Consider the following 25,973-nt stretch of genomic DNA (forward strand, 5'->3'; position numbering starts at 1 on the left):
GTTCTGGAATACTCAGTTGCATGGGTTTGCTTTTATTTGTGATGGGGAAATACAGATTAACACAACAAAGGTACTGTATTCACTGCACCAAGACATTGGGGAAACCTGTCTCCCCTCTAATATTTCCAGTAGATGGCACTGGTGGTTTTCAAAGGAGGTGGGTAGGGTAACTTTTTAGCCCACCTTCCTTACAGAATTATTGTAAAGGTACCTGGTGGTCTAGTGGGGTGGCGGGGATGCCCGCCGCCTCCTCCGTTGCGGGGACGCCCGCCGGTTCTACCTAGGCGCGCGCACGCGCGGCCCTTTAAATCTTTTGCCTTTGTGTGCATGCGCACGCGCGTCTACGTTCGGCGCGCGGATATGACGTCACAATGGCGCCAAATTCAAATATTTAAGGCGCTTCTAGCTTGAAATCCTTGCCCAACGTAGGTTCTGCTTCCTGTAAGTTCCGTGGGTGTGTTTCTCTTGTTGTTCCTGCCGTGTTTGACCTTAGCCTGTACCTGACCTTCTCTTGTTTGCTGCCTGTATTGACCATGCCTGTTCCTGACTATTCTTGCCTGCTGCCTGGACCGACCATTGCTTGACCGACTATTATACCGGATCCTGACTCTGTACTGCATTGCCCGATCGTTGCTGACCCCGGCCCGTCCTGACTACGCTAAGTGTTCCCCACCTTCCTGTCATACGATTGGTTCTCGTGCCTGCTCAGAACTCTCTCCTTGGGTCTCTCACAACAAGTCCTGGCAGCATCCGAGTAGCGAAGGGCTCCTCCCGACGTGAAAGGCGGCGGTTATAGGCAGAAGCGTGAGCCGAGACCGGACCCTTGGAGTCTGTTCTGAGTTTTGGGATACTGATCGTGACAATTATATTACATTAATGTTATTGTATTGCATTAATGTTATTATATATATATATATAATAGAAAGAGTGCCGCACACATAGGGACTTGATGCAAAAAAAAAAAGTGGTTTTATTGAAAAAATTCCAACGTTTCGAGCACAATCTGTGCTCTTTCTCAGGGACAAACCAGGAAGGAATATACACAAAAATAGCTTCACTTACTTATTGGAGAGAATGCCTAAATGCACACCGCAAAAGAGTAATATAGAATTTCATATAAAGCAGGGCACTCACAGGACTTAAAAATATGGTGAAAAAGAATTAAAGTTTATTTGTTAGTTTATAATAAATAAACTTCAATTCCTTTTCACCATGCTTTTAAGTCCTGTAAGTACTTCAAGGTGGCCAACTATGTCGACCCAAGTCAGGCCAGTCCTACACTCACTGTTATCTGATTTATTAAGAATGCTACTGCTTCAATATACTGTACATTTAACAAAGGGAATGAGTTTTACCTGCAACTTACTTGCTTTCAAGTTTAAACCCCCCAAATGGTTGCCCTTTTATTGGCTCCACTGGGATCACCTGACTGTAGCTGGGAAGGGTGGGAGCTACAACATGGAGCTGGCCACTGTTCCTGTATAAATTATATGTACTAAATTACATTACAAATTCTTAGCCCTCATTTATGAAACCTTTGGCAAGGTGCAAAATTTTGATGCAAAGTGCCTTGTTTTTTGCAGTTTATCTCCCAGGTTGCACCCTAAGGTGCAGCTCTTTGCACTCCTAGAATGTAGCACAGAGTTACACCTGACTGCTGTCAGTGGCGCTGCATCCAGTGTGGGTGGCAGGAGGCTACACAGGTAAGATTATTTGCCTTATTTGCCACCTTAGATATTATTGAAACTATAGTGGGATGACTGATGGAACAATGTATTCTTGTATGACTTGGAACACTGACAAGGTACTGTGATAATAGTCACATCAGTATGAAATGTATTTGTCATTTACTTACACTAATGCAATTTTGGATGCAATATGTTATGTTTATTGCCCAAAATGCAATATTTATTCCCACAATTCCAGCATTAATATGGCCACAAGGGAGACTTGTGTCCAAGGCAAATGCTAATGTGCCGGAAAGCCTGCAATTGAAGCTTGAACCATTAATTCGACTGCATCCAGGTCCTAAATGGGCCTTTTTATGTTGCACTGAAGGAACAGAACTACTGGAGAGGAAACAGTTATATCTAAGAGTTAGGTCAAGAGGAACTCAGTGGTAAGATCTTGGCATCAGTAGTATTTACATGAGAGATGGAACATCAGGGGTTACTTGAATTTGTAGAAAGTCTTAACTTTGTCTTGGAGGATTTGAGTTACCGTGCAGAAGAGGAACCAGAAATGCAAGACTTGGGGACCTCAGTCCCCTCGTCAAATGTCCTGATGATGAGCTGTTCAATTGCACAAAGACAATCTTACTCCTATAAAGTGTCTAGACCATTGTCATGGATTTCCTGAAGGGGACAACTGAGAAGCAGAAATATATACATCCAGGAGCATTTGTTGCTTCTGGTGATCTAAAGGAGCAAAATCCAGCGTAGCAAGCTTGACATGTCTGGAAAACTCCAAGTCCTACATAAAAACAAAGTCTAATAACAAAGTTCAATCTCCTAGAAAGCTTGTAAGAAACACAATGTTACCTGAACAATCGTCCCATGTGAGCCCAATTGTGTCCCCAAATAACTGGCAAGCAAGCCAACAACAACAGAATAACGGTGGCTAAAGTATGCTCTGATATCATGGTATTTAAATGTGAAGCTTAGCTCATTACCCTCTGACCAACAGTCTGCTTGCATCGGAACTGTCATAGGGAGAATTCAAAAACCGCTACAATGATGTAAGTATGGTCAGTATTGCCTAATGTTCCATAGGCCAGGTATATCCATATCCAGCCAGTTTCAGAGAAGACAACTGTAAAACTGCAGCTAGGGAACACCCTGACCACTTTTGACACTGAGCAATGAAGCAAAAAATGGCACAGAGTTTCCTTAACAGCTTACCACGCAGAGGCCACTAAATGCCAGTTTGGAAAACACTATTTGCTGTTTACAGGGTCTTTCAGGGGACTGTATCTATCAGGTGTTTGGACAATACCCACTTCCTTACCCATACAAAAGCAGTGATGATGTTCTATAGTGCACACCATGCCACACCTAGTCAAGGCCACCTTTGTTCTTTGGCGGGTACCTAATGCCCTTCTTAACCCAATGATCTTGTTACTCCAGGAAAAAATTCTTGGAAGCAACCACTGACCACATTACAAGTTATTTTACTAGAGTTTGTCCAGATAAACAGCAAAAGCCAATAAACTAGTAATAGCTAGTCTGAAATTCAGGCAGGATCAAATGGGTAAATCAGTCCAACTGATCAGTGCCAATGGGCTTGGAACCAGCTTGGGATAGGTACAGGAATTCAAGCCACAGAAAGCTGTAGCAAAAGTGGTTAAGTAGTAACATAGTTTGGAATAAGCAGGTTCTAGAACCAGTAAGCAGTACATAATAACTGAAGGCTCCAAGAACCACAAAACTCAAATGGGAAAGAAGCATTTGCAGGGAAAAAATGGAAAGCACATGTCTGTATCCACCACAGTGAAATATATGAAAATATATATTTCTACTTCTATTCACGCACAGTTCAGCGCCAAAAGCCATCCCCACTTAAGTAATGTCAACTCGCATGCACAATCGCTTCCTATGATATCAAGGAGTATGCGCAGTAAGCACCCGGGGGATTCTTCAGACCATCGTGAGATAGTGGGGGGGACTGTGGGAAACCGTGAGACTCCCCAATTTTCAGGTGTTTTGACAGCTCTGGATCTGGTAACCATAGACTAGAACAGTGGTTCTCAACCTTCCTAATGCCGCGACCCTTTAATACAGTTCCTCATGTTGTGGTGAACCCAAACCATAAAATTATTCCTAAGACCATCGGAAATATGTGTTTTCCGATGGTCTTGGGTGACCCCTGTGAAAGGGTCGTTCGACCCCCAAAGGGGTCCCGACCCACAGGTTGAGAACCGCTGGACTAGAACATCATTTAGGCCAGTTTTGGCACTTTAAGGGAATTTTATGGTGTCATTTCTAAATTACACTGTTTACATAACAAGTCATTCACTCTACCATTTAAAATGTTATCCTTAAACCAATAAATGTATTTTTTAGCTTTAATATTGGTGTGTAGGCGCCATCTCAGTGCATTGTGCATTGAGTCTGAGCTTTCAGAAGGAGCCAGGGCTACACATTAGAACTGCTTTCAGATAACCTATTGTTTCTCCTACTCCCATGTAACTGAAGGAGTCCCAGGCCGGACTTGGATCTCTTACTATTGAGAGCTATTCTGATACCTACTGGCAGCTGCTATCTTGCACCCTTCCCATTGTTCTGCTGATCGGCTGCTGGGGGGGGGGGGGGGGGGGGGATATCACTCCAACTTGCTCAGCAGAAGTGAGACTGAAGTTTATCAGAGCACAGGTCACATGGCTGTGGCACCCTGGGAAATGAAGAATATGGCTAGCCCCATGTGAAATTTCAAAATTAAATATAAAAAAGTCTGTGTTTTTGAAAAACAGATTACAATGCAGGATCCTGCTGGAGAAGCTCTGGTTTGAAAAAAAAAAATGTGTTTTGCCATGACAGTATTTCTTTATGGGCCTATGACCAAACCTTTTCCCTTTGTACCTGTACTTTATCCATCCACTTAGATCTGATCAGACACAGACTGCTTTCCTATCGTGTCTCTTACAACACTGCACTTTATGTAAAATTATACAGCCCTGTGTATTCATACCTCTATAAAGTTACATCCATATAAAGAGCTAACAGTAACACCCCCAGTAACCTATAGTCATGAGATAGCAACCCCACTAGCAGCAACAGCGCACCAACTTGAGTATTCCTACACCCTAATGTAACTTAATTATTATGTGCACATAGGCGATAAGGGATGATAATAGCTGCCCAGGCACTTCTAGGCCCCCTGCTCTTGTTGAACAGCACGCTGTAAACCCACCAGCAGCCCCCACAAGCGCTCAATCCCGCCATATTGCCTGCGCCAGCTATTCCCGCCAGGAACATTAGCGTGGGCTTCCCTACGCTGTGCCCCGCCCACCCCCAGTCTCTATATAAAGCGCCGGTACTGTTCTGCGCATGCGCACCCCGGTTGCCAGGCAACAGCCCGAAACACTTTGGAAGGAACTTTCTAGACAGCTTGAAGTTGTCAGGTGTCCCAGGCCCAGCGGGTCCCTAAGCAGCACCATGTACCAGAGCATGGAGATCAGCATGAGCAGGAAGAAGAAAGTCCCTACTCGCTTTCTGTAAGTGCTGCTTTCATGGACACCTCACATTAGTATTTAGGGGGCTGCAAACCATAACTGTGTATATATTTATATCATAGGCCCGAGAGCATAACTGTCATTATATTCTATATTTTTAACTGGCTTGTCCTGTTGACCAAACGCCTGCTTAAGGTAAATATATAAGCATTCAGGCATACATGCCAGTGGGTGACACATTTATACCTATAAATGACGGGTATTGAGTTGCAGTAGTGGCTGCCTGGCAATGAGCAATATCAGAATGTACTGCATGTCATCAGGGGCATTATATTAACCTCTGAGTATGTTTTCGGATTGAGAAAATCCACATAAATACATGGAATACAGGCAAGTTTTATGAAAATTACCAAAGGTGCCACTGTGCTATATGCACACTAGCATTAGTGCCTATGTCCCAAGGGGCAGTGTGTTCCTATATAGCTGGATCTTTAACTTGCACATTAATATCCATAGAAAGAGGGGCAGACACTGGCTGGATCCTTAACCCTACCTCCCAACCTTTCTAAAAAATAAAAATACCACATCCAATTAACAAAAACACTCCCTACTTTTAGACGAAACATGGCTGCACAAGAGTTACAGGAGAATTGAGTAAAAATGTGCAGTTGGTGGCACACAGAAAAATAGCCCCTTTTGGGCAGCACCAACAACAAGCAAATATTGCCAGATATAGTCCTTCAAGTGATGTGATCGTTTGGCCCTTGCCTTGGTGACAGCATCACATGGGGGCAGTGAAGATTTTTTTGATTATGGACCACATCCATTGCGCTTTCTTCTCCTACCATAATTTTTCACCCTCCATAATCGGTATCTGAACGAGCCCAAATAAGATGATTGTAGACAGATAAATTTAGGCCCACATAGGGGCTGATTGGCTGCCAAGTTAAGAGTGGCCAAGTAAGCAGATATTTGAGTAGACACCTTTAGTGACTAATAAAAGCAAATGTCTTATTGGATAATATAAATTACTGCATTGGTGCTATCTGCAACTGTAACCACTCTTTATTTTATATTGTTATGGTATTTTGTTAGCGCTACTGCAGCTCAGAGAGGCCTTACCCGAGTGGGAAAAATACACAGTGAATCAGTTTTTCAAAATATGAAGAATATGGCTAGCCCCATGTGAAATTTCAAAATTAAATATAAAAAAAATCTGTGTTTTTAAAAAAACAGATTGCAATGCAGGATTCTGCTGGAGAAGCTGTATTAACTGATCTGGTTTGAAAAAAAAAATGTTTTTTCCCATGACAGTATTTCTTTATGGGCCTATGACCAAACCTTTTCCCTTTGTACCTGTATATTATCCATCCACTTAGATCTGATCAGACACAGACTGCTTTCCTATCGTGTCTCTTACAACACTGCACTTTATGTAAAATTATACAGTCCTGTGTATTCTAATATATCTCTATAAAGTTACATCCATATAAAGAGCTAACAGTAACACCCCCAGTAACCTATAGTCATGAGATAGCAACCCCACTAGCAGCAACAGCGCACCAACTTGAGTATTCGTACACCCTAATGTAACTTAACTATTATGTACATTTAGGCGATAAGGGATGATAATAGCTGCCCAGGCACTTCTAGGCCCCCTGCTCTTGTTGAACAGCACGCTGTAAACCCACCAGCAGCCCCCACAAGCGCTCAATCCCGCCATATTGCCTGCGCCAGCTATTCCCGCCAAGAACATTAGCGTGGGCTTCCTTACGCTGTGCCCTGCCCCCCAGTCTCTATATAAGCGCCGGTACTGCTCTGCGCATGCGCACCCCAGTTGCCAGGCAACAGCCCGAAACACTTTGGAAGAAACTTTCTAGACAGCTTGTAGTTGTCAGGTGTCCCAGGCCCAGTGGGTCCCTAAGCAGCACCATGTACCAGAGCATGGAGATCAGCATGAGCAGGAAGAAGAAAGTCCCTACTCGCTTTCTGTAAGTGCTGCTTTCATGGACACCATCACCCTCACATTAGTATTTAGGGGGCTGCAAACCATACCTGTGTATATATATATTTATATCATAGGCCCGAGAGCATAACTGTCATTATATTCTATATTTTTAACTGGCTTGTCCTGTTGACCAAACGCCTGCTGTATCCTGTTAAGGTAAATATATAAGCATTCAGGCATACATGCCAGTGGGTGACACATTTATACCTATAAATGACGGGTATTGAGTTGCAGTAGTGGCTGCCTGGCAATGAGCAATATCAGAATGTACTGCATGTCATCAGGGGCATTATATTAACCTCTGAGTATGTTTTCGGATTGAGAAAATCCACATAAATACATGGAATACAGGCAAGTTTTATAAAAATTACCAAAGGTGCCACTGTGCTATATGCACACTAGCATTAGTGCCTATGTCCCAAGGGGCAGTGTGTTCCTATATGAAGTTTTTTTTGATTATGGACCACATCCATTGCGCTTTCTTCTCCTACCATAATTTTTCACCCTCCATAATCAGTATCTGAACGAGCCCAAATAAGATGATTGTAGACAAGATAAATTTAGGCCCACATAGGGGCTGATTGGCTGCCAAGTTAAGAGTGGCCAAGTAAGCAGATATTTGAGTAGACACCTTTAGTGACTAATAAAAGCAAATGTCTTATTGGATAATATAAATTACTGCATTGGTGCTATCTGCAACTGCAACCACTCTTTATTTTATATTGTTATGGTATTTTGTTAGCGCTACTGCAGCTCAGAGAGGCCTTACCCGGGTGGGAGAAATACACAGTGAATCAGTTATTCAAAAATCTAATCACAACACACAAGGTAACAGGATCTGGATGAGAGTATGCACTGTTTTATTATTTCTACAACTTTTGAACCTATGTTATTTTCATATATGTATTAAAAGTAAAGTACAACGTACTAACCACCAAGATGCCCTAACCAGCAATGTTTTATATGTACTATGTATTTCACATGATAATTTTTCAAATAAAAAATTTGAGTTACAAAAAAAAAATTTCTAATCACAAACTGCATAACATTATCCAATATGATGAAGGATCCAATGTGTTATTAAAAATAGGGGAAATTATGCCTTATCTAGGGGTACCCACTAATCTATCTAGCGGTCTGGTTGCTTGAGAACTAGCACATGTACTGCAAATAGAAATGCTTACTAATATGTACATAGCATATTAATCAAATGGATTTGTTCGTTTTGTTTCACAGGCCGAACACCTATAGATTGTTTAATGAAAACTTATACAATGTAAATTTGCACAAGGAAACAACTCATCTCCCTGATGTGTACAGAAAGCCTGAAAAGCTGCAGCATCCAAGATCACCCACACGTAACAACATGCCACATCCGTACTATGCCAGGTTTCTAAGAGACAATTCTAGGTTTCTGAAGGAGCCAATTCCTCATATGGAAACTGCAAGCACCAAACATATACAGGTATGCCTGAGCTATGGCTTCCCCCAGCGATTTTGGTATCTACATATAATATTGTCACCATATAATAATGTCCCACGGAAAGATTTGTTGCTGCCATTTTTAAAAAGCGAGTTCCAGCGACAAGTCGCTCATCTTTTCCTAACAAGCGATTACTAGAGATTTCAACAACGTACCAATTCTATTTTCCACAAATTCAGGTGTCATATTCCCGCCCACAATTAGAAATTACATTCAGTGCAATGGGGAAATCGCAGCAACTTCCCGCTCAGTGGGTTTTGCTTTCAGCAATTAGTTTTGAATGACAATGCTTTCTTTGCAAAATCGCTCGAAAAGGGGTCTCATATTGATTTGGGGTGATAAGAGATTTGAAGTAGTATCGTCGGTTTAGGTACTGGCGATTTATATTCTTCTCTATGTCGAGACAAAATGAGCGACTTGTCCCTGAAACATTTTAAAAATTGCAGCGACTTATCTCTTCATGGGACATTAGCCTTAAGGTGGCCACAAATTGGCTTATTTCTGGGTTATTTGTTTGATTTATGCCACAGGACATATGAATGGATATTGTGTTATTTAGCTAATAGATAGCCAAAATAAATTTATTTACTAAATCGGTCTGGTTGATCCATCTCAATCTTGAGTGAATGGTGTGCCAACTTTAAGACTTCCAATGGCCCTGCAGTAACAATTCATGCTTTGCAACTCAGGAAGCAAGTCCAAGGGACAGAAGGTTGCCCCAGCAAATGTAAAATACCTCTACATCCTAGCCTTGTAAATTCCAGAAGATTTATAATATTAGTTTCAGACCAACAGCTACCGGACCCAAAGGAAAATATTTGTAGCCGACCACAACCCTACCCCCACTTTCCGCTGCCAAAAAACTTTAGTAAAGCTAATTTCTTTTGTACTGTTGTATTGAATTCAATACTGTAAGGGTGATGCATGGACTGGGAAAGTGGTGCAAATGATGTCTGGGGCTGTTGTTCCTGGATTTCTTGTGGCAATTAGGTGTGGTAGTGAGGTGCAATTAGGTGTGGTAGTGAGGTGTAATTAACTAGTGGGTATGTGTCCCTTAGTTACTAGCTCTCAATACAAAACAGTTTGCTATGACATTTTTGAATTCTACCAGGGTGTGTCAGTTCCCATAGTAAATCTCAAGGCTCCAAGTCCAGGGCTCGCCCCCTGCACTGGATTATGACTATCGCAGCTGTAGGGATACACATTTGTCCCTCCAATTATTAGCTTGGAGACTCCATTTTCTCTTGGCAGACTTTTTAGGTGCAGATTTGGTTTTGTTTCGTCCAACATTACATTAGGTTCTAGTCCCTAAACATCAATTTCAGCAGGTTGAAACAGAAACAACGACTTTGGTGCCCATGCAATAGACTGTGCAGGACAAAGGGCCGGTTTCTAGTTCCATGTTGATCTCTGATTTTTAGGTGGGCAGGGTTCCAGCTTTCTGGAACTTGTTTGTTATTCAGCACTGCAATCATTTTTTTTTGTTTCAGGCCCCTTGTTATGCTATCATTTTGTTACTGTTTGCTATTATTCATTTTCTAAAGGGGTTTCTTTGGCATACAGTTCTGCATTGCATTTTAAAAAAGCAGCTTATGAACTAAAACTGTCCTGTGTAATTGTTAATCTGTTCTAATTAGAGACTGCTGGAAGCAGCCATGGAAATCCCCCACAACAGCTAAACTAAAGTGGTTTAAAAAACAAAATAGTATGTGTGCTAGTGCTGCTTAGTTTATTAGGTGCCACCACAAGCCGGCACATGTGTGCGCCGAGCCTACTAGAGTGCATTGTACTGTGTCCAAGCCCACACTGAACGCAGCATACACAGTTCAATACACTCACTCACTGCTATACTTAGATGTATTCTTGTTAAAGGAGACATATCCTATAAAAATAAAGAATGTACCAGGGAATTATACTCCTATAGATATAGAAGGATTGTGCTTTAAAAAGTTGTGTTTCTGACTGATTTATTGAGAAATTCCACAAAAACCCCACTAGTCCCGCCCATCTGTTCCACTTCCTGCTGGCTGAATTCTCTGGATGAGCTGGGGGGCCGGTGGCCCTCCGTACACTGCACTATAAGATAGGAACCAATCAGCAGCTAGGCTGACCTGATAGGGAACTGAAGCCTGTCTTTGCTTGTGGGAGTGCAGGGCAGTGATTGGCTCTCCCCCTCCTACTGTGCTTCTGGCAGGGACTGTTAGGACACGCCCACTCTCCATTTCAAACTCGGACAGAGAAGTGATAGGGTCTATAGGGAGCTCCAATAAAGGGGCCATTTTTACCGATAGGATTAATTTTTAGCACAAAGTGAAACCAGCACCTTATATTATTCATAATTGCCTACAAAATTAGGGTTTTTCCATTTATCCTATATGTCCCCTTTAAAATATGAGATTTTGTTAGTTCCTTAGGTTATGTGCATCCAAGGAATAAACAGAACAGACAACTCCCAACCCATTGATATCAGCTTCAGAGATTGGGCGGGCTTAATCATTTTGGTAGCTTTGGCTCAGACAAACGATATGTTAGTCTGATAATAACGACAGAAAGAAGGGCATTGTATTTGTGTTAGGTTTGTCATTAAACATTGAGTGCTGCAACAATGCTTATATCTTGTTTCTTCTTAACTGGGGTAGGGGAAACTGGGGAGAGTATGAAATTTTGTTATTAAATGATTATAATAAAATAGTAATGTGTTTCCTCCCAATTTAAAGTCAGAGTGGTGGCCCAGAGATGAGGAACATGTTGCTCCTCACAAACCATCCTACGATATGATGACCACCCAAAGAAGTGACTTTCTGAAGTTTTCTTACTCGAGTAATCCTCAAACACGATACAGTGCAAAACCATGCAAGTCGCCGGTTTGTGGAATAGGTAGGGAACACATTTTATTTGGTCCAAAATAATGAATATGAACCTTGCTATGCTTATTGAATCATACCTGCACTGATACTTTATTGTTAAAGTTTTCATTATCTTTCCTTTGCTGTCATCAGAGCCTGCCAATTGCTTACAGCTTTAATGGGATGGGTGTTTGAGGGTACCTGCCCATGGACAATTGTTGCTTTACCAGCAAGGCAACATGGGGCTCAATAGAAACCCATCACAGGGAGTAACTGTTCCAATTACAGGGATAACAATCAATTTTATACTTTTTCTGATTACATTTAGCATCTTCTTGTGTTCCTGTGGGTACATACCCATGTGGCTTAGAAAGACTAATATTCCCCGCAATGTCTTGCTGTACAGCCCCTGCACTGCAAGGAACACACAAGTGTTCATCCCCCTGATAGGGTCTATCACCCGCATTAGTCTGCACTTCAACCTTTTGGCATACGTCACAGCCAATAAGACTTCTGCTTAAAGGAACAGTAACACCAAAAAAGTGTATAAAAGAAATTCCAATATAATGTACTGCTGCCCTGCACTGGTACAACTGGTGTGTTTGCCTCACAAACACTACTATGGTTTATATAAAGAATGCAGCTGTGTAGCCATGGGGGCAGCCATTCAAAGGAGAAAAGGCACAGGCACTTAGCAGATAACAGATAAAACCCTATAGTATTCTACAGAGCTTATCTGTTATCTGCTATGTAGCCTGTGCCTTTTCTCCTTTTTTCCAGCTTAAATGGCTGCCCCCCTGGCTACACAGCAGCTTATTTATATAAACTATAGTAGAGTTACTGTAGCAAACACAAAACTTTTACCAGTTCAGGGCAACAGTACATTATATTTCATTTACTTTAAATCTCTTTAATTTTTTGGTGTTACTGTTCCTTTAATGGGGTGGTTCAACTTTATGTAAACTTTTAGTATGTTATAGAATGTCCATTTATTAGCAACTTTGCAATTGGCCTTTGTTATTTTTTTTTATAGTTTTTGAATTATTTGTCTTCCTCTTCTGATTCCTTCCAGCTTTTAAATGGGGGTCACTGACCCCAGCAGCTAAAAACTTTTCCTACAATTTTATTGTTACTTTTTATTAGTTATATATTCAGGGCTGTGGAGTCGGAGTCGAGGAGTCGGAGTCGGAGGCAATTTTGGGTACCTGGAGTCGTAGTCGGCAAAAAATGAACCGACTCCTACTAAATTTAAATGGGAATAAAAAAAAAAATAAAGCAAGTTTAAAATGTCCCAATTCACAAACAGTCATAATTAATTACTTCTCTGCTATAAGAACACGTTGAGCGACCATGAAGCATGCTTTTCATTGACTGTATGCTTCACTAAATGGGACGTAATGCACAGTTACAGTGCGGCAGCTCCACTGCGGCGTGTTCCTCTGTTACAGGGAACCCAATGCCCACTGGGAACCCAGCCTAACTCTCACGGATAACTAATTAAGTAAAAAAAATTTGCAGGACTAGAAATACTTGTATACGTGAAGGGAATGGGTAGTCAATAGTTTAAAGGAACAGTAACACCAAAAAATAAAAGTGTATAAAAGTAACTAAAATATAATGTGCTGCTGCCCTGCACTGTGTGTTTACTTCAGAAAATCTACTATAATTTATATAAATAAGCTGCTGTGTAGTATGGGGGCAGCCATTCCTGCACTGGTACTGCTGGGGTGTTTGCTACAGAAACCCTACTATAGTTTATATAAATACCCCGCTGTTTAGCCCCGGGGGCAGCCATTCCTGCACCGGTACAGCTGGGGTGTTTGCTACAGAAACCCTACTATAGTTTATATAAATACCCCGCTGTGTAGCCCCAGGGGGCAGCCATTCCTGCACTGGTACAGCTGGGGTGTTTGCTACGGAAACCCTACTATAGTTTATATAAATACCCCGCTGTGTAGCCCCGGGGGCAGCCGTTCCTGCACCGGTATAGCTGGGGTGTTTGCTACAGAAACCCTACTATACTTTATATAAATACCCCGCTGTGTAGCCCCGGGGGCAGCCATTCCTGCACTGGTACAGCTTGGGTGTTTGCTACAGAAACCCTACTATAGTTTATATAAATGCCCCGCTGTGTAGCCCCGGGGGCAGCCGTTCCTGCACCGGTACAGCTGGGGTGTTTGCTACAGAAACCGTACTATAGTTTATATAAATACCCCGCTGTGTAGCCCCGGGGGCAGCCATTCAAAGGAGAAAAGGCACAGGCACATAGCAGATAACAGATAAAACAGAACTTGTCTGTTATCTGCTATGTAACCTGTACCTTTTCTCCTTTTTTCCAGTTTGAATGGCTGCCCCCGTGGCTACAAAGCAGCTTATTATATAAATTATAGTAGTTTACCTGTAGCAAACACACCAGTTTTACCAGTGCAGGGCAACAGTGCATTATATTTTTATTACTTTAAAGCTCTTTTATTTTTTGGTGTTACTGTTCCTTTAAGACTGAAGCTTTAAAACATTTGAAAAACTGCTGTAATTCAGCTGTAATGTTATCTTAAACTTTAAACATGACTATGGGGTCATAGGGAAATCATTAGGAGTATAGATAAAATTGTCTATCAGTTTATTATCAGTTCAGTTGTGTTTTAAGTGCCCCTTCCCCTTCCTGGATGTATAAAATACATTAACATATTAAAAACAGAGGAGTCGGAGTCGTGGAGTCGGAGTCGGAAGTATCAGAAACTGAGGAGTCGGAGAATTTATCTACCGACTCCACAGCCCTGTATATATTTAGGCCCTCCTTTATTTATATTTCCAACTCTTGTTTAAACAACTGCCTGGTTGTTAGGGTAAATTACACCATAGTGTAGCTTCTAAAATACCAAACTGGAGAGCTGCCGAACAAAAGCTCTAAATAACTGAAAACCAAAAAAAAATAAAAATGAAGACAAATTTCAAATTGTCGTAGAATATCAATGTCCGCATCATACTAAAAGTTAATTTAAAGTTGAACTACCCCTTTAATAATAGGGTATCACTCCATAAAGACATTTGTTGTTTGTGCAAGGCCCTTGATTGTGGTACACACAGGAGATTATCACCCTAAATAAGCCAAATGTAACATATGGTCGGCTGATGTTGGGTTGCATAGATGAGATTAAAGAATTATCTGTTCTATGTTTGTAAACATTCGTGATCTCACCTGTTTATCCTGCACTCTCTCACACATGAACAGCATCTGAAAGACACGGGCATTAAGCCCATACGTGCAAATGCAAAGCAGCTATCGGGAGCAAAGCCTTTACTTTCCTCCATTAAATATTCTTGCTATGTTTTTATATGAACAGCTGGCATCCAGATTTTTCTCTCCTCTTTAACTTCTTACACACTGTGATGTACCAGCTACAGATTTTTCCAGAAATTGTAACAGCACCAAACAGGACCGACAAGGTTAAGAAATAAAATTAAGCATAAGGGACATAAATCTGCTTTCCAAATGTAATTTCTGTTGACATCTGATGCGTGGGTGTCTTTTTGGCCAAAATAAGATTTTGCTGCTATATTGAGAATTTTGATCAGTTATTTTTGCTGATTGTCTCTAGATCTACAATGAAATTATATGCACATTCTAAACACTACACAATGGCGCTTAAGTTCGCCCATTACAGCACTTGCACCTGCTTGCACTTATCTGTACTAGATCAACAGGGGGGGCCTGTACCCAGCATTTGCTTAGAATACCTAAGGTGGCCATACACGGGCAGATTTAAGCACCAGTTTCGGTCCTTCAGACCATTTTGGCATCTTATCAGCCAGTGTATGGGGCCCTCCAACAGGCCTACCTGATTAATATCAGGCGGAAATCGGGCAGATGTTAATCGGACAGGTTTGACTTTCCCGTCAAGGACTGCATTTGCTAATTAATGCTGCCAACGCTCCAAAGGCTCCTATTCCCATTGTTGTAATGCGATCGTGTTAGCCCAGTATCACCCACCTTAGGTGGGCATGTCAGGGGAAACATCCAGTTGTTTGCAGACCTTGCCAAACGAGTGGCTCTTATAGTGTATGGGCAGCTTTAGGCAGTTAAAAAGGTGTGTAAGTGTACACCCTTATCCCACCCATGTGCCAGACCTTACCTCACCTCACATACATAATTAGCTCCCAGTTGTGTGATTAGCTCCCATTTGTGACCAATTTACGGGTAGTCCCAAACACTTTGCCAGATGTTAATGCAGGGCTACAACCATCATTTCTTATTGGTGTGTTAATCAAAATGTATAGTGTGTCATAGCCCTAAGCCTCTACAGATCTGTGACCAGACGATCAAGTACAACATTACTGGACATTCCCAGCATATAACATTATTATTTCTTCAGATGTTTATTCATTGATTAATACAACAATTAAAAACAAAGACCATGATAGATAGTTCTTCTAAATGTAAGGGCAGTAGATGAATTTGAAAAAAGGGCTTGTGAGGGCCCTGAGAGATGGGCAGTTTTAATATATGTGACTGTGCAAAGGGTTTGGCAGGGATGGAGGCCTTAAAAATATTTGACTGTGGGGATCCATAATTTTTATTTGCCACTGAAAACACACAATGTGATATACTGGAAATTGTTTTTCTGCAGCAGAATTGGGAACTTTTAAGAAGGTGTGCAGTAAGAGATGTGCATTCTTTCAACCTCTAAAGCTCTCAAAGAACCCACTGGTTTAGTATTCCCTTAAGCCTATAACAGCTCTGTTTCACCAAGCATACCCTTGTCTAGTCATCAGTAGCCAAGACTTACAGCACTGGCTTCTTCAAGCGCCCACAAGGGAATGCAGCCCAACATCTTGCATTTATTAGAAGTCTCCCAGATTGTACAAATGTTCTGGTAACCATATCAGAACCAAAAACACTGTTTTTATAAATCTTGTATTGAGATACGTAGTCAGCGAACATATCTTATACCACAGAGGGTGGCTTAAATTCAAAAAGTCAGCAGCCACTGCCTGATTTACTACTTCACTATTTCCAGAAAGAAGATTTTCCTAAATCCACTTGGCTCTTTACTCAAAGGAATACACAGTTTTTACTGGGCTCTGTAACAAAGATCTGGGTAAGATATAGTATATAAATATACTATATACTGCTGTATATATAAGCTGTGAGTCAGTCAGGAGCCCTTGAAATCTTATATTCTTGGGCTTCCCAACAGACACCGGGTCTTTTACCTCTGTTGTTCCATTCTTGCCTTTAATTTATTCAGTGGTGACTGTGTTGTTTTATGAACAATGGAACCACATCTCCAGTTTGCCAATCTCTCAGCTTCAAATTGGACATCAAAGAGACTTAGTCGATCAAATATCATAGCCCATATTCCTGTACACTAAGTACCATGGATATATAACATCTGGCCCTGATGCTAACCACTTATCACTTGATCTGTTTGAACGACTTCCTGATTCAACCAAGTATATTTCATTCCAAATATTCAGATATTGGCTTCTTATTGGTACACACTAAAAAAATACAATTTTCACTACTGATCCTTCTATATTGTCATCTTATTTCTATGTCTATACATGAAAAATGTTAATCATTTTTGCTGGTGTTTTTGAGCTTAAAAACAATAACCTGAACCCACGACCCACAACCTGGGACCTAAACTCACAACCCGTATTTTAATCTGCTTGTACCCACTACCCAACTGCCTTATCCACAACCCAGTCTGCAACCTACTGACCACCATTAAACAGGAAGTACTGTTTCTGCGAACTGTGGGTGGGTGGGGTAGAAAAAACTTTGAAAATATGTTTTAGGAGTAAAGTATAGATAATATCAATCATATAAGATAGGGAATAAAGACAAGACCTGACCCCTGACCCGCATGTATACCCGCATCCGAAAATCCAGGTTACCCGGATTCCCGCATTCCACTGCAGGACTCCTACCCAAATGGTGTCCTGCAAAGTTATTAACAGTTCTACTTACACTCGGGATACTATTAATTCACTTTGAAAGTGACAACTACTGTATTAATCAGGATATAGTATTTTCTGTCTGTGGGTTTCATATAATTTTTGTACATTTCTCTCCATTTTTAATAGAACAAGTAGCGATGGTTAACCCACAATTGTTCCAGAAAATCTCCTATGTTTCCTTTAGATACAAATCAGTAAAAAAACAATCCTCCATGTAGTGTCATCAGGACTTTCCCTTAATCCCATAATAAGGGACATAGCTTGGGGAGAACCTAGAGGTACAATGACATTGTAGATATCCTCGACCCAGTAATATGTGTTCATTTTGAAGTATGAACCTAATTCCCTCTAGGTAAAATTCTAGAAGGTTTTTTTTTTTTGCATTAATTTGCATTAATAATTTAATATGAAGCAGCATTGCTGTTTTAACATTTAAATTTGTGTTTTTGTTTATTTTGCAGTCCCATTTGCCCCTCCAAGAAGCAGAACACGACTGCCTCGGCTGTTACAGGAACAGATTTCCTTCATACATAATTATAATGCGAGATCAGTAACAAATGAACCCATTCGGGGAAAGGTGAGCCATGTCATAGTTACATAACTGAGATGTTCATTAGTGCTGCGTAACTGCCATTGATTGTCCATAGGGGTTGGCCTGTGGTAGCTGGTTGTCTATGACTGTTCCCCAGTGGTAGCTCATTGTCTGTGAGTTTGGCTTTACAATAGTTGACTTTCTGTAAGTGTTGCCCTACTCACTATGTGTAAGCATTGCCCAGCGTAGCTGATTGCCCATAAATGTTGCTGTACTCCCATGAGATCTGCCTTGCTTTTAAGGGCTCTGGCACACGGGGGAGATTAGTCGCCCGCGATAAAACTCCCTGTTCGCGGGCGACTAATCTCCCCGAGTTGCCTACCCCTGCCATCCCGCCGGCGGGATGGCAGACGCGGCGGCGCGATTTCGCGCAAATCGCCGAAAAAGACTTGCGAGTCTTTTTCGGCGATTCCCTGAAATTGCCCCGCCGCGTCTGCCATCCCGCCGGCGACTTACATGTTCGCCGGTGGGATGGCAGGGGTAGGCAACTCGGGGAGATTAGTCGCCCGCGAACAGGGAGTTTTATCGCGGGCGACTAATCTCCCCCGTGTGCCAGAGCCCTAAAAACTGCGCCCATGAAAGAAGGCCCAGCCTCATAGAGTGATTTGTGGCTTAATAAATACCGGTAGCTAAGCAAATCTTAGCATCTGTCTACTGTCCTGAGGGCAGTGAGGTTGTGGAATGCCCTTCCTAGAGATGTGGTAATGGCAGATTCTGTTAATGCCTTTAAGAAGGGCCTGGATGAGTTCTTGAACAATCAGAATATCCAAGGCTATTGTGATACTAATATCTACAGTTAGTATTAGTGGTTGTATATATAGTTTATGTATGTGAGTGTATAGATTGGTAGGCGTGGGTTGTGTGTGCTGGGTTTACTTGGATGGGTTGAACTTGATGGACTCTTGCCCTCCACTAAGTAAATGGCTCAAAAAGCCACAGATTACAGATCACTTTAATATGGCGGAATTTGGTGGTATTTAGGAATGGTTGGAATTTTGTGGTTGATGTATATGATTTTTTCACACTCCTTGCTGATGGTCTGTTTTTTTTTTAAAGCTGCAAAGAGTCAGAAGAGGAAGACAAATAAATTAATAACTATAAGGAATAAATAATGAAGACCAATTGCAAAATTGCTAGTAAAAGGCCCTTCTATAATATAATTCTAAAAGTTAACAATTTAACATAAAATGAAGGTTAAGGCATGCTGGGAGCTGTAGTCCCACAACATCAGGGTTGTATTCTTAAAGCAGTATTGCACAATAAAACGTTTCCAAAACTTTCCCCAAATCTTCAGGGCCAGTGGCTGCATTAAAATGCAAAAAATTCTCCAATAAGAATCCCAGTTGATCTGTGTAAATCTGGCTCCATGTTCTCTGTTCCTGAATTTGGAGCTTTAAGCAGAGTTTCCCAGCTCTGAACATGTCTGTCCTTTATCCCCATGTCTGATTCCTGTGTCATATAAGGAAGGAAACAATTACATAATTATCTCTGTATGTAAGATAACAGCAAGATGCCTGACATAGTGCTGGGAATCAGCATTTTCATTGGTCACTTCTCTTGCACTTATAATGAGATTTTTGATCAGTAGAATTCTCATTGGTGAATTTTCTTGCATCTATAATTACTTTTCAACAACTTCTATAGAAAAACTAGGGGGGTGCAGTGGGACAGCGTTTGATTGGGTTTACAGCCCAATCAAACAAATTTATTTGTTGACCCCTTTGTTAACAGTTGAAACTGAGAGTCAAATCTCTAACTGCCTCCTGGCTATCTCTAATTGGATGAACCAACGCCACCTCAAACTGAACCTAACAAAAACTGAACTAATGATCTTTCCGCCTAAGCCTGGTCCTCCCCCCCCCCCTTTCTATCTCTATTGATGGCACCCTCATCAACCCTGTCGATTCGGCGCGTTGTTTGGGGGTGATCTTTGACTCCAAGTCTCTCCTTCTCTGACCACATTAACACCACTGTCAAAACCTGTCACTTTTTCTTACGCAATATTGCCAAAATCCATCCCTTTCTTTCTACTGCAACAGCTAGGCTGGTCATGCATGCTCTCATCCTATCCCGACTTGACTACTGTAACCTGCTACTAACCGGTCTCCCTAACTCCAATCTCTCCCCCCTACAGTCTATATTAAATACTGCTGCCAGAATTCTCCTCCTCTCATCAGGAGAGTTCAGGCCCTTCCCCTGCTAAAGTCCTTATCGTGGCTTCCTATTAAACAAAGAATATCTTACAAACTCCTTCTCTTAAACTTCAAAGCCCTCCATTCCTCTGCTCCTCACTACAATACGTTCCTGGCCGACTCCTTCATTCCTCGCAGAGCAACCGCTTGGTTGCGCCCCCCACTAATACTGCTGTTTCCCGCCTTAACCCTTTCTGCCTTGCTGCCCCTTACATTTGGAATGCCCTCCCTGATTTCCTCCGAAGAGAATCCTCCCCCAGTCTTTTTAAAAATAAACTTAAAGACTACCTTTTGGAGCACTCACCCAGCACCTGATCTGGGAATCAGCACTTACCGTATATACTCGAGTATAAGCCGATCCGAATATAAGCCGAGGTACCTAATTTTACCTAAGAAAACTGGAAAAACTTATTGACTCGAGTATAAGTCTAGGGTGGGAAATGCAGCCGCTACTGCTAAGGTATGGGCTTGAAAATGAGGCGCATCCAACGTAAGACAACCACATGCAAGGTTGTACAGGTTAATATCTCAATTTAATTGCTACATTTTTGCACACAGGCACCCGGCACCACACACAACTACACACAGGCACCCGGCACCACACACACAACTACAGGCACCCAGTATAACCCACAGTATAACCCACAGTATAGCCACAGTATAACCCACAGTATAGCCACAGTATAGCCCACAGTATAGCCCACAGTATAACCCACAGTATAACCCACAGTATAGCCCACAGTATAACCCACAGTATAGCCACAATATAACCCACAGTATAACCCACAGTATAGCCCACAGTATAGCCACAGTATAACCCACAGTATAGCCACAGTATAACCACAGTATAACCCACAGTATAGCCCACAGTATAACCCACAGTATAGCCACAATATAACCCACAGTATAACCCACAGTATAACCCACAGTATAGCCCACAGTATAGCCACAGTATAACCCACAGTATAGCCACAGTATAACCACAGTATAACCCACAGTATAGCCCACTGTATAGCCCACAGTATAGCCACAGTATAACCCACAGTATAGCCCACAGTATAACAATTTGAGTTAACTGAATAATTAAATAATCCTAGTTTTTAATTTTGTTAAATAAAAATGATCATACCATGTAGCAGGCAGGTAAACACATTTCATGCATGCACCGCTGTCGCACCCCCCCGCACCGCCACACGTCCCATGTAGCGCCGCCCGGACCCTGCCTGGGCACTGCAGGACTACTCGTCACAGCGGCGGATCCGGCGCCCGAGCGCAGCCCTAAATCCTAAAATATTCCCAGCTTTAATAATTGCACTAAGATAAGACATAAATGTTACAGGTACAATGGGAAAATGTTTCTCGGATCCTGTTGACAAAGAACAATTATGGCAGTGTTTGTTTAGATAAGGAGACCTCAACACATACAAACACCTACTGTATGCTCACTTTTACCTCCATTTATGTTGGAAAAGTTTCTTACACCCTACAGGGTAACAGCTTTCTCTGTTTTGCCATTGTGTCATGGAATGATGAACTAACAAAATTCATTAACCAGAAGTGATAAACTTTTGTACTGTCAACTTAAAGAGCAATGTGCTACCTCAGGGAAGCAATAGAACCTGATCCATATGAATATACCTGGTAACTTGATCCTGCAAATCTGTGCAGCTGTACAGTGGGCTGGGTCTCATTTACCCAGATTCACAGGCCCTTAAAGTTGACAGTTGTTATAGCCTAGTGATTTTAAGCGCACGTATGCATCCCTGCTCCCCATGTAACAGGCAGGTAAACACATTACATGCATGCTGTCGCACCCCACCCCCGCACCGCGGCTACTCGTCGCAGCGGCGCCTGAGCGAGCCGCGCGCACCCCCCCCCCATGTGTGCATGCTTGGCGAGCGGGGAGGGGGGCAGTGCACGGCTCGGGCGCCGGAACGGCAGCTGTGACGACTAGTCCTGCAGGGTCCGGGTCTGGGCGGCATGCGTGTGTACCTGCCTGCTACATGGTATGATCATTTTTATTTAACAAAATTAGTTGCCTCGAGTATAAGCCGAGGATTCCTTTTTTAGCACATTTTGAGTGCTGGAAAACTCAGCTTATACTCGAGTATATACGGTATATTGTAGTGTCACCCACTGTGACCTACAGCATTTATACTGCATTTGCCTATTTGTGTCCCTCCCATATAGATTGTAAGCTCTACGGGCAGGGACCTCCATCCTCTTGTGTCTTTGACTCTTAACTTATTGCAACTGTATTTATCTTGTATCTATCTGTATTTATTGTTGTACTTTGTATTTATCTATTATTATCTTTATAATCCCCTGTTTGTATTAATGTATTCTACTGTACAGCGCTGTGTACATAAGTAGCGCTTTATAAATAAAGATATACATACATACAGCCCCATTAAAGACGAACCACCCCTTTAATAGAAGTGAAAAGTTTTTCTGTGCAGCTTTAGTATCAATAAGAATAGAGATCTATGCAGCTAGTCATCATTTCACTGCCTTTAGCTCCGAGGCCTTAGGCCCTTGGCCAATAAAGAGGCACACAAACAAATTGATGTTTTGCCAGCATTTACACTAACAGATGAACTCAGCCCACAGCTGCACTTTGTAACTGCCCCAAGTTCCCCCTTTCACTGTCAACTCTGTTTCCCTTTCCAGCGTCATGGAGCCTTTGTATGGACAGAGATAAAAACAGAGAGTGGGCCAGCAGTTCCTAAGGGAACCAATCTGTTCCTGAACACTACAGGGTCACATTCACTTGACCAGGCAGAAACAGAGAAAGGAAATTCAGGGGAAAGCAGTGTGACCTCACCCAGGCGCTGCTCGCATGGTTCCCAGCAGATGTTCGGCTCTGAAATTCACTTATCAAAAACAGACCTTGGAGAAGGAGCCAAGAGCAATCCCAGTGCAGCAGACAGGGAACAGAACAAGTCGGGCAGCTCACAGACCATTGGAAGAAAAACCCTCATTCCCATAGGTGAAAAACTATCAAGTCAGCCAAGTGTGAACTCTGCCTGATGGGCTTCATATCTGTCTCATTTCCTATTCCTTTTGTACCAGACACCAGAATGAGTGACATGCTCAAGTCACAACCAGAATCAGCGGATACAAATAAATGGGTTTTTACCAGACCTTTCCTTTAATATTTGCTTTTCCGGCTTTTTACTCTGTTTAACATTTGCACTGTCTGTCGTTTGCCTGTCAACGTTATGGCAGGGGTTAGACTGGATCCTGGCTGTTAGAATCTGAGTAGGATCTGAGATATCTTTTTCTCTTCTTCTACTTGGTTGGAACAGAAGAAGCTAAACAACCATCATGTCCATTAAAGGTTTGGGATCTCCTTCCACTACAGATGGAGCTCTTAGGAGAAGCCTGATAGTTATATTATCTAAGGTGGACTCCTAGGGGTTAAAGGGGACCCAAATTCCTATTTTTATTAACACTTCCATACCCATTATAAAGGCATTTGAAAATCCCTACCAGTCATATCCCTAAAACTATCAGTCATATATTGCCTGCCCCGTCTCTATGCCTTAGAGGCATAGAGGTATGGCAGACAATAACTAAAATTCCATTCAGCACTTCCTAGATTTCATTGCAGTCGTCACTTTTCCCCTCCCTCCTCACCATCTAATTGTGTAGCCTGGTGTGCATGGACATGGGCATCAAAGCTTGCCTTAATCACAGTGGCCACAAAATGGCACCTGCCTGCATGCTGTGATTGTGTAATTCCAAGACTGAAGGAAGGAAGATTTAAATAAATGTTATAGTGTAAGCGAAGTTTATTTTGTTCAACTAACATGATAGAAATACATTTACCTTTTTTTCTTAGTCTGGCAGGTCCCCTTTAAATTGATTATAGGTCACTAAAATACAGAAGTATCCCAAAAGAATTCAAAGTCCAGTTATGGGATCTGTTATCTAAGAGGCTTAGAATTAAGGGAAGGCCATCTCCCATAGACTCCATTTTAAGCAGATAATTCTAATTTTAATGGATAAAGGATCCCATACCTGTATTTTGATATACTTTACCTGGGGTAACTAAGTCATGAAAGAAAACCATGTGAGAAAGATAGGTATGAGTTAGTTTAGCATTATGTAACAGAAGAGACAGGTGCCAAATGTATTGCTACAGATTAGCAGAAAAATACAGGCTAGGTAAGTACCTCAAAAGCAAAAGCTATGCATTATATAGGGCTTAGAGATACATCAGCCTGAAACAACCATATAATCTGGGCTGTAAAGTACAGGGATGGACAGGTTTGGCCTGTTTAGTAAATACAGTCTGTCATTCACATCATACAGTCCTATTTCCCTATAACAGGCACCTGTACAAACAACTGGGAAGTTGTCAGACACTAGCTACCAATGCCAAGCCTACAGGTGAGGGCACCCAAGTGACTCCCCCAGCCACACCAGATCCTGACAGAAGCACAGAGGAGATTCGGTACCACCGGACTTGAGAGCATCAGCAAACCCTGGTGCCATGAAATGCTTTGCAATATAATCTGCTGCTGTTTAGTGATGAGCGAATCTGTCCCGTTTCTCTTCACCGAAAGATTCGCGAAATGGCGAAGTGTCGGGCGGCAAAAAAAAATTGTCGCCCACGACTATTCTTTTGACATCCATGACTATTCTTTTGATGTGCGACTATTCTTTTGACAATTTTTGGACGCGAATCCATACCTGGTGAAACATTTTGCCCATCACTACTGCTGTTGCATAACAGACCATGGCTAATTATTAAGACAGGCGCTAATCATCAGTCCAGTCAGTACCAACCTATGAGATATTTGTTTTCATCATTTTGCTACAAGTGAGAAAGTGAAAGAAGAGATCTGATTCGTTGTTGTGAGTAATTCTACTGGAGCAATTTAGTACCCACAGTTTAACATCATGCTCTCAGTTGTAATACCCATCCTCTCATTTGATGCAAAGTGAGCAGAAATCTGTCCTGGAAGGCAAGCGGCTGAAGATTCCTACTTGTGGGAATGTCTAAAACGGAATAAAGGGAAAATTGTTGCTCTGTGAATTGCTGCTCTTAAGGGAGTCTCTGTCCCCTTGAGTTTAAATGCAGCTGTCTTGTTTCCTCCCAAGCAACACAGGGAGTCACAGGGAACTGAATTGGTGCCTGGTAGCAACCTAAATATCCAAGTTAACATGACCTTTAAACAGCGCACACAGAATATTGTATTGTCCATTGAGATTTCAGTGGGCAGCCTCATAAATGTATTACATTTGCCAATTTCAATTAATTTAATTGCTTGCTAGCACAATATTTAAATAGATCTGTCTTTGGATTTGTTTTTGCGCATTTTAAAGTGTGGGAGGAAATGACCCAGTGCAGCAGACAGAATGATTATGGACACTTTTCAACAATTCATTGACTTTAAATCCTGTTTATTCTGATCCAAGTGTTTGTGGCGCGTCGGAACTCGCATCCCAGTTCTGCATGTGTGAAAGCAATAGAGGAAACACATTTCTACAAAGGCAATTTTTATTGGACAACATGGCAAATGTGTGAAATTTGCGTCACCTAGGCCGGATAGTCCCTATTGAAGGTGGTGATTGCGGTGGATGGTAACTAGGCATGGCCTGGGACATTATACCCCCAAACAATGTAGGTCTCTATAAAAATATACCACATAAAACAGCTCATATGTAAAACCCTGCTTCTTTTAATAAACCATTTTCATAAAAATATTG

At 41.9% G+C, this 25,973-nt stretch overlaps 1 protein-coding gene across 1 annotated transcript; it reads left to right on the forward strand.

Moving 5' to 3' along the window:
* Window positions 1-6,979: 6,979 nt before the first annotated feature.
* Window positions 6,980-23,410, forward strand: c2orf73 (chromosome 2 open reading frame 73). The gene is made up of 5 exons (XM_002936921.5): window positions 6,980-7,161; window positions 8,415-8,643; window positions 11,379-11,538; window positions 17,933-18,048; window positions 22,926-23,410. The coding sequence occupies exons 1-5, from the start codon at window positions 6,995-6,997 to the stop codon at window positions 23,283-23,285; spliced, it is 1,032 nt and encodes a 343-aa protein (XP_002936967.2). The 5' UTR covers window positions 6,980-6,994; the 3' UTR covers window positions 23,286-23,410.
* The last annotated feature ends 2,563 nt before the right edge of the window (window positions 23,411-25,973 follow it).

The sequence above is a fragment of the Xenopus tropicalis genome, chromosome 5, assembly GCF_000004195.4.
Source record: "Xenopus tropicalis strain Nigerian chromosome 5, UCB_Xtro_10.0, whole genome shotgun sequence".
Taxonomy (NCBI): Eukaryota; Metazoa; Chordata; class Amphibia; order Anura; family Pipidae; genus Xenopus; species Xenopus tropicalis.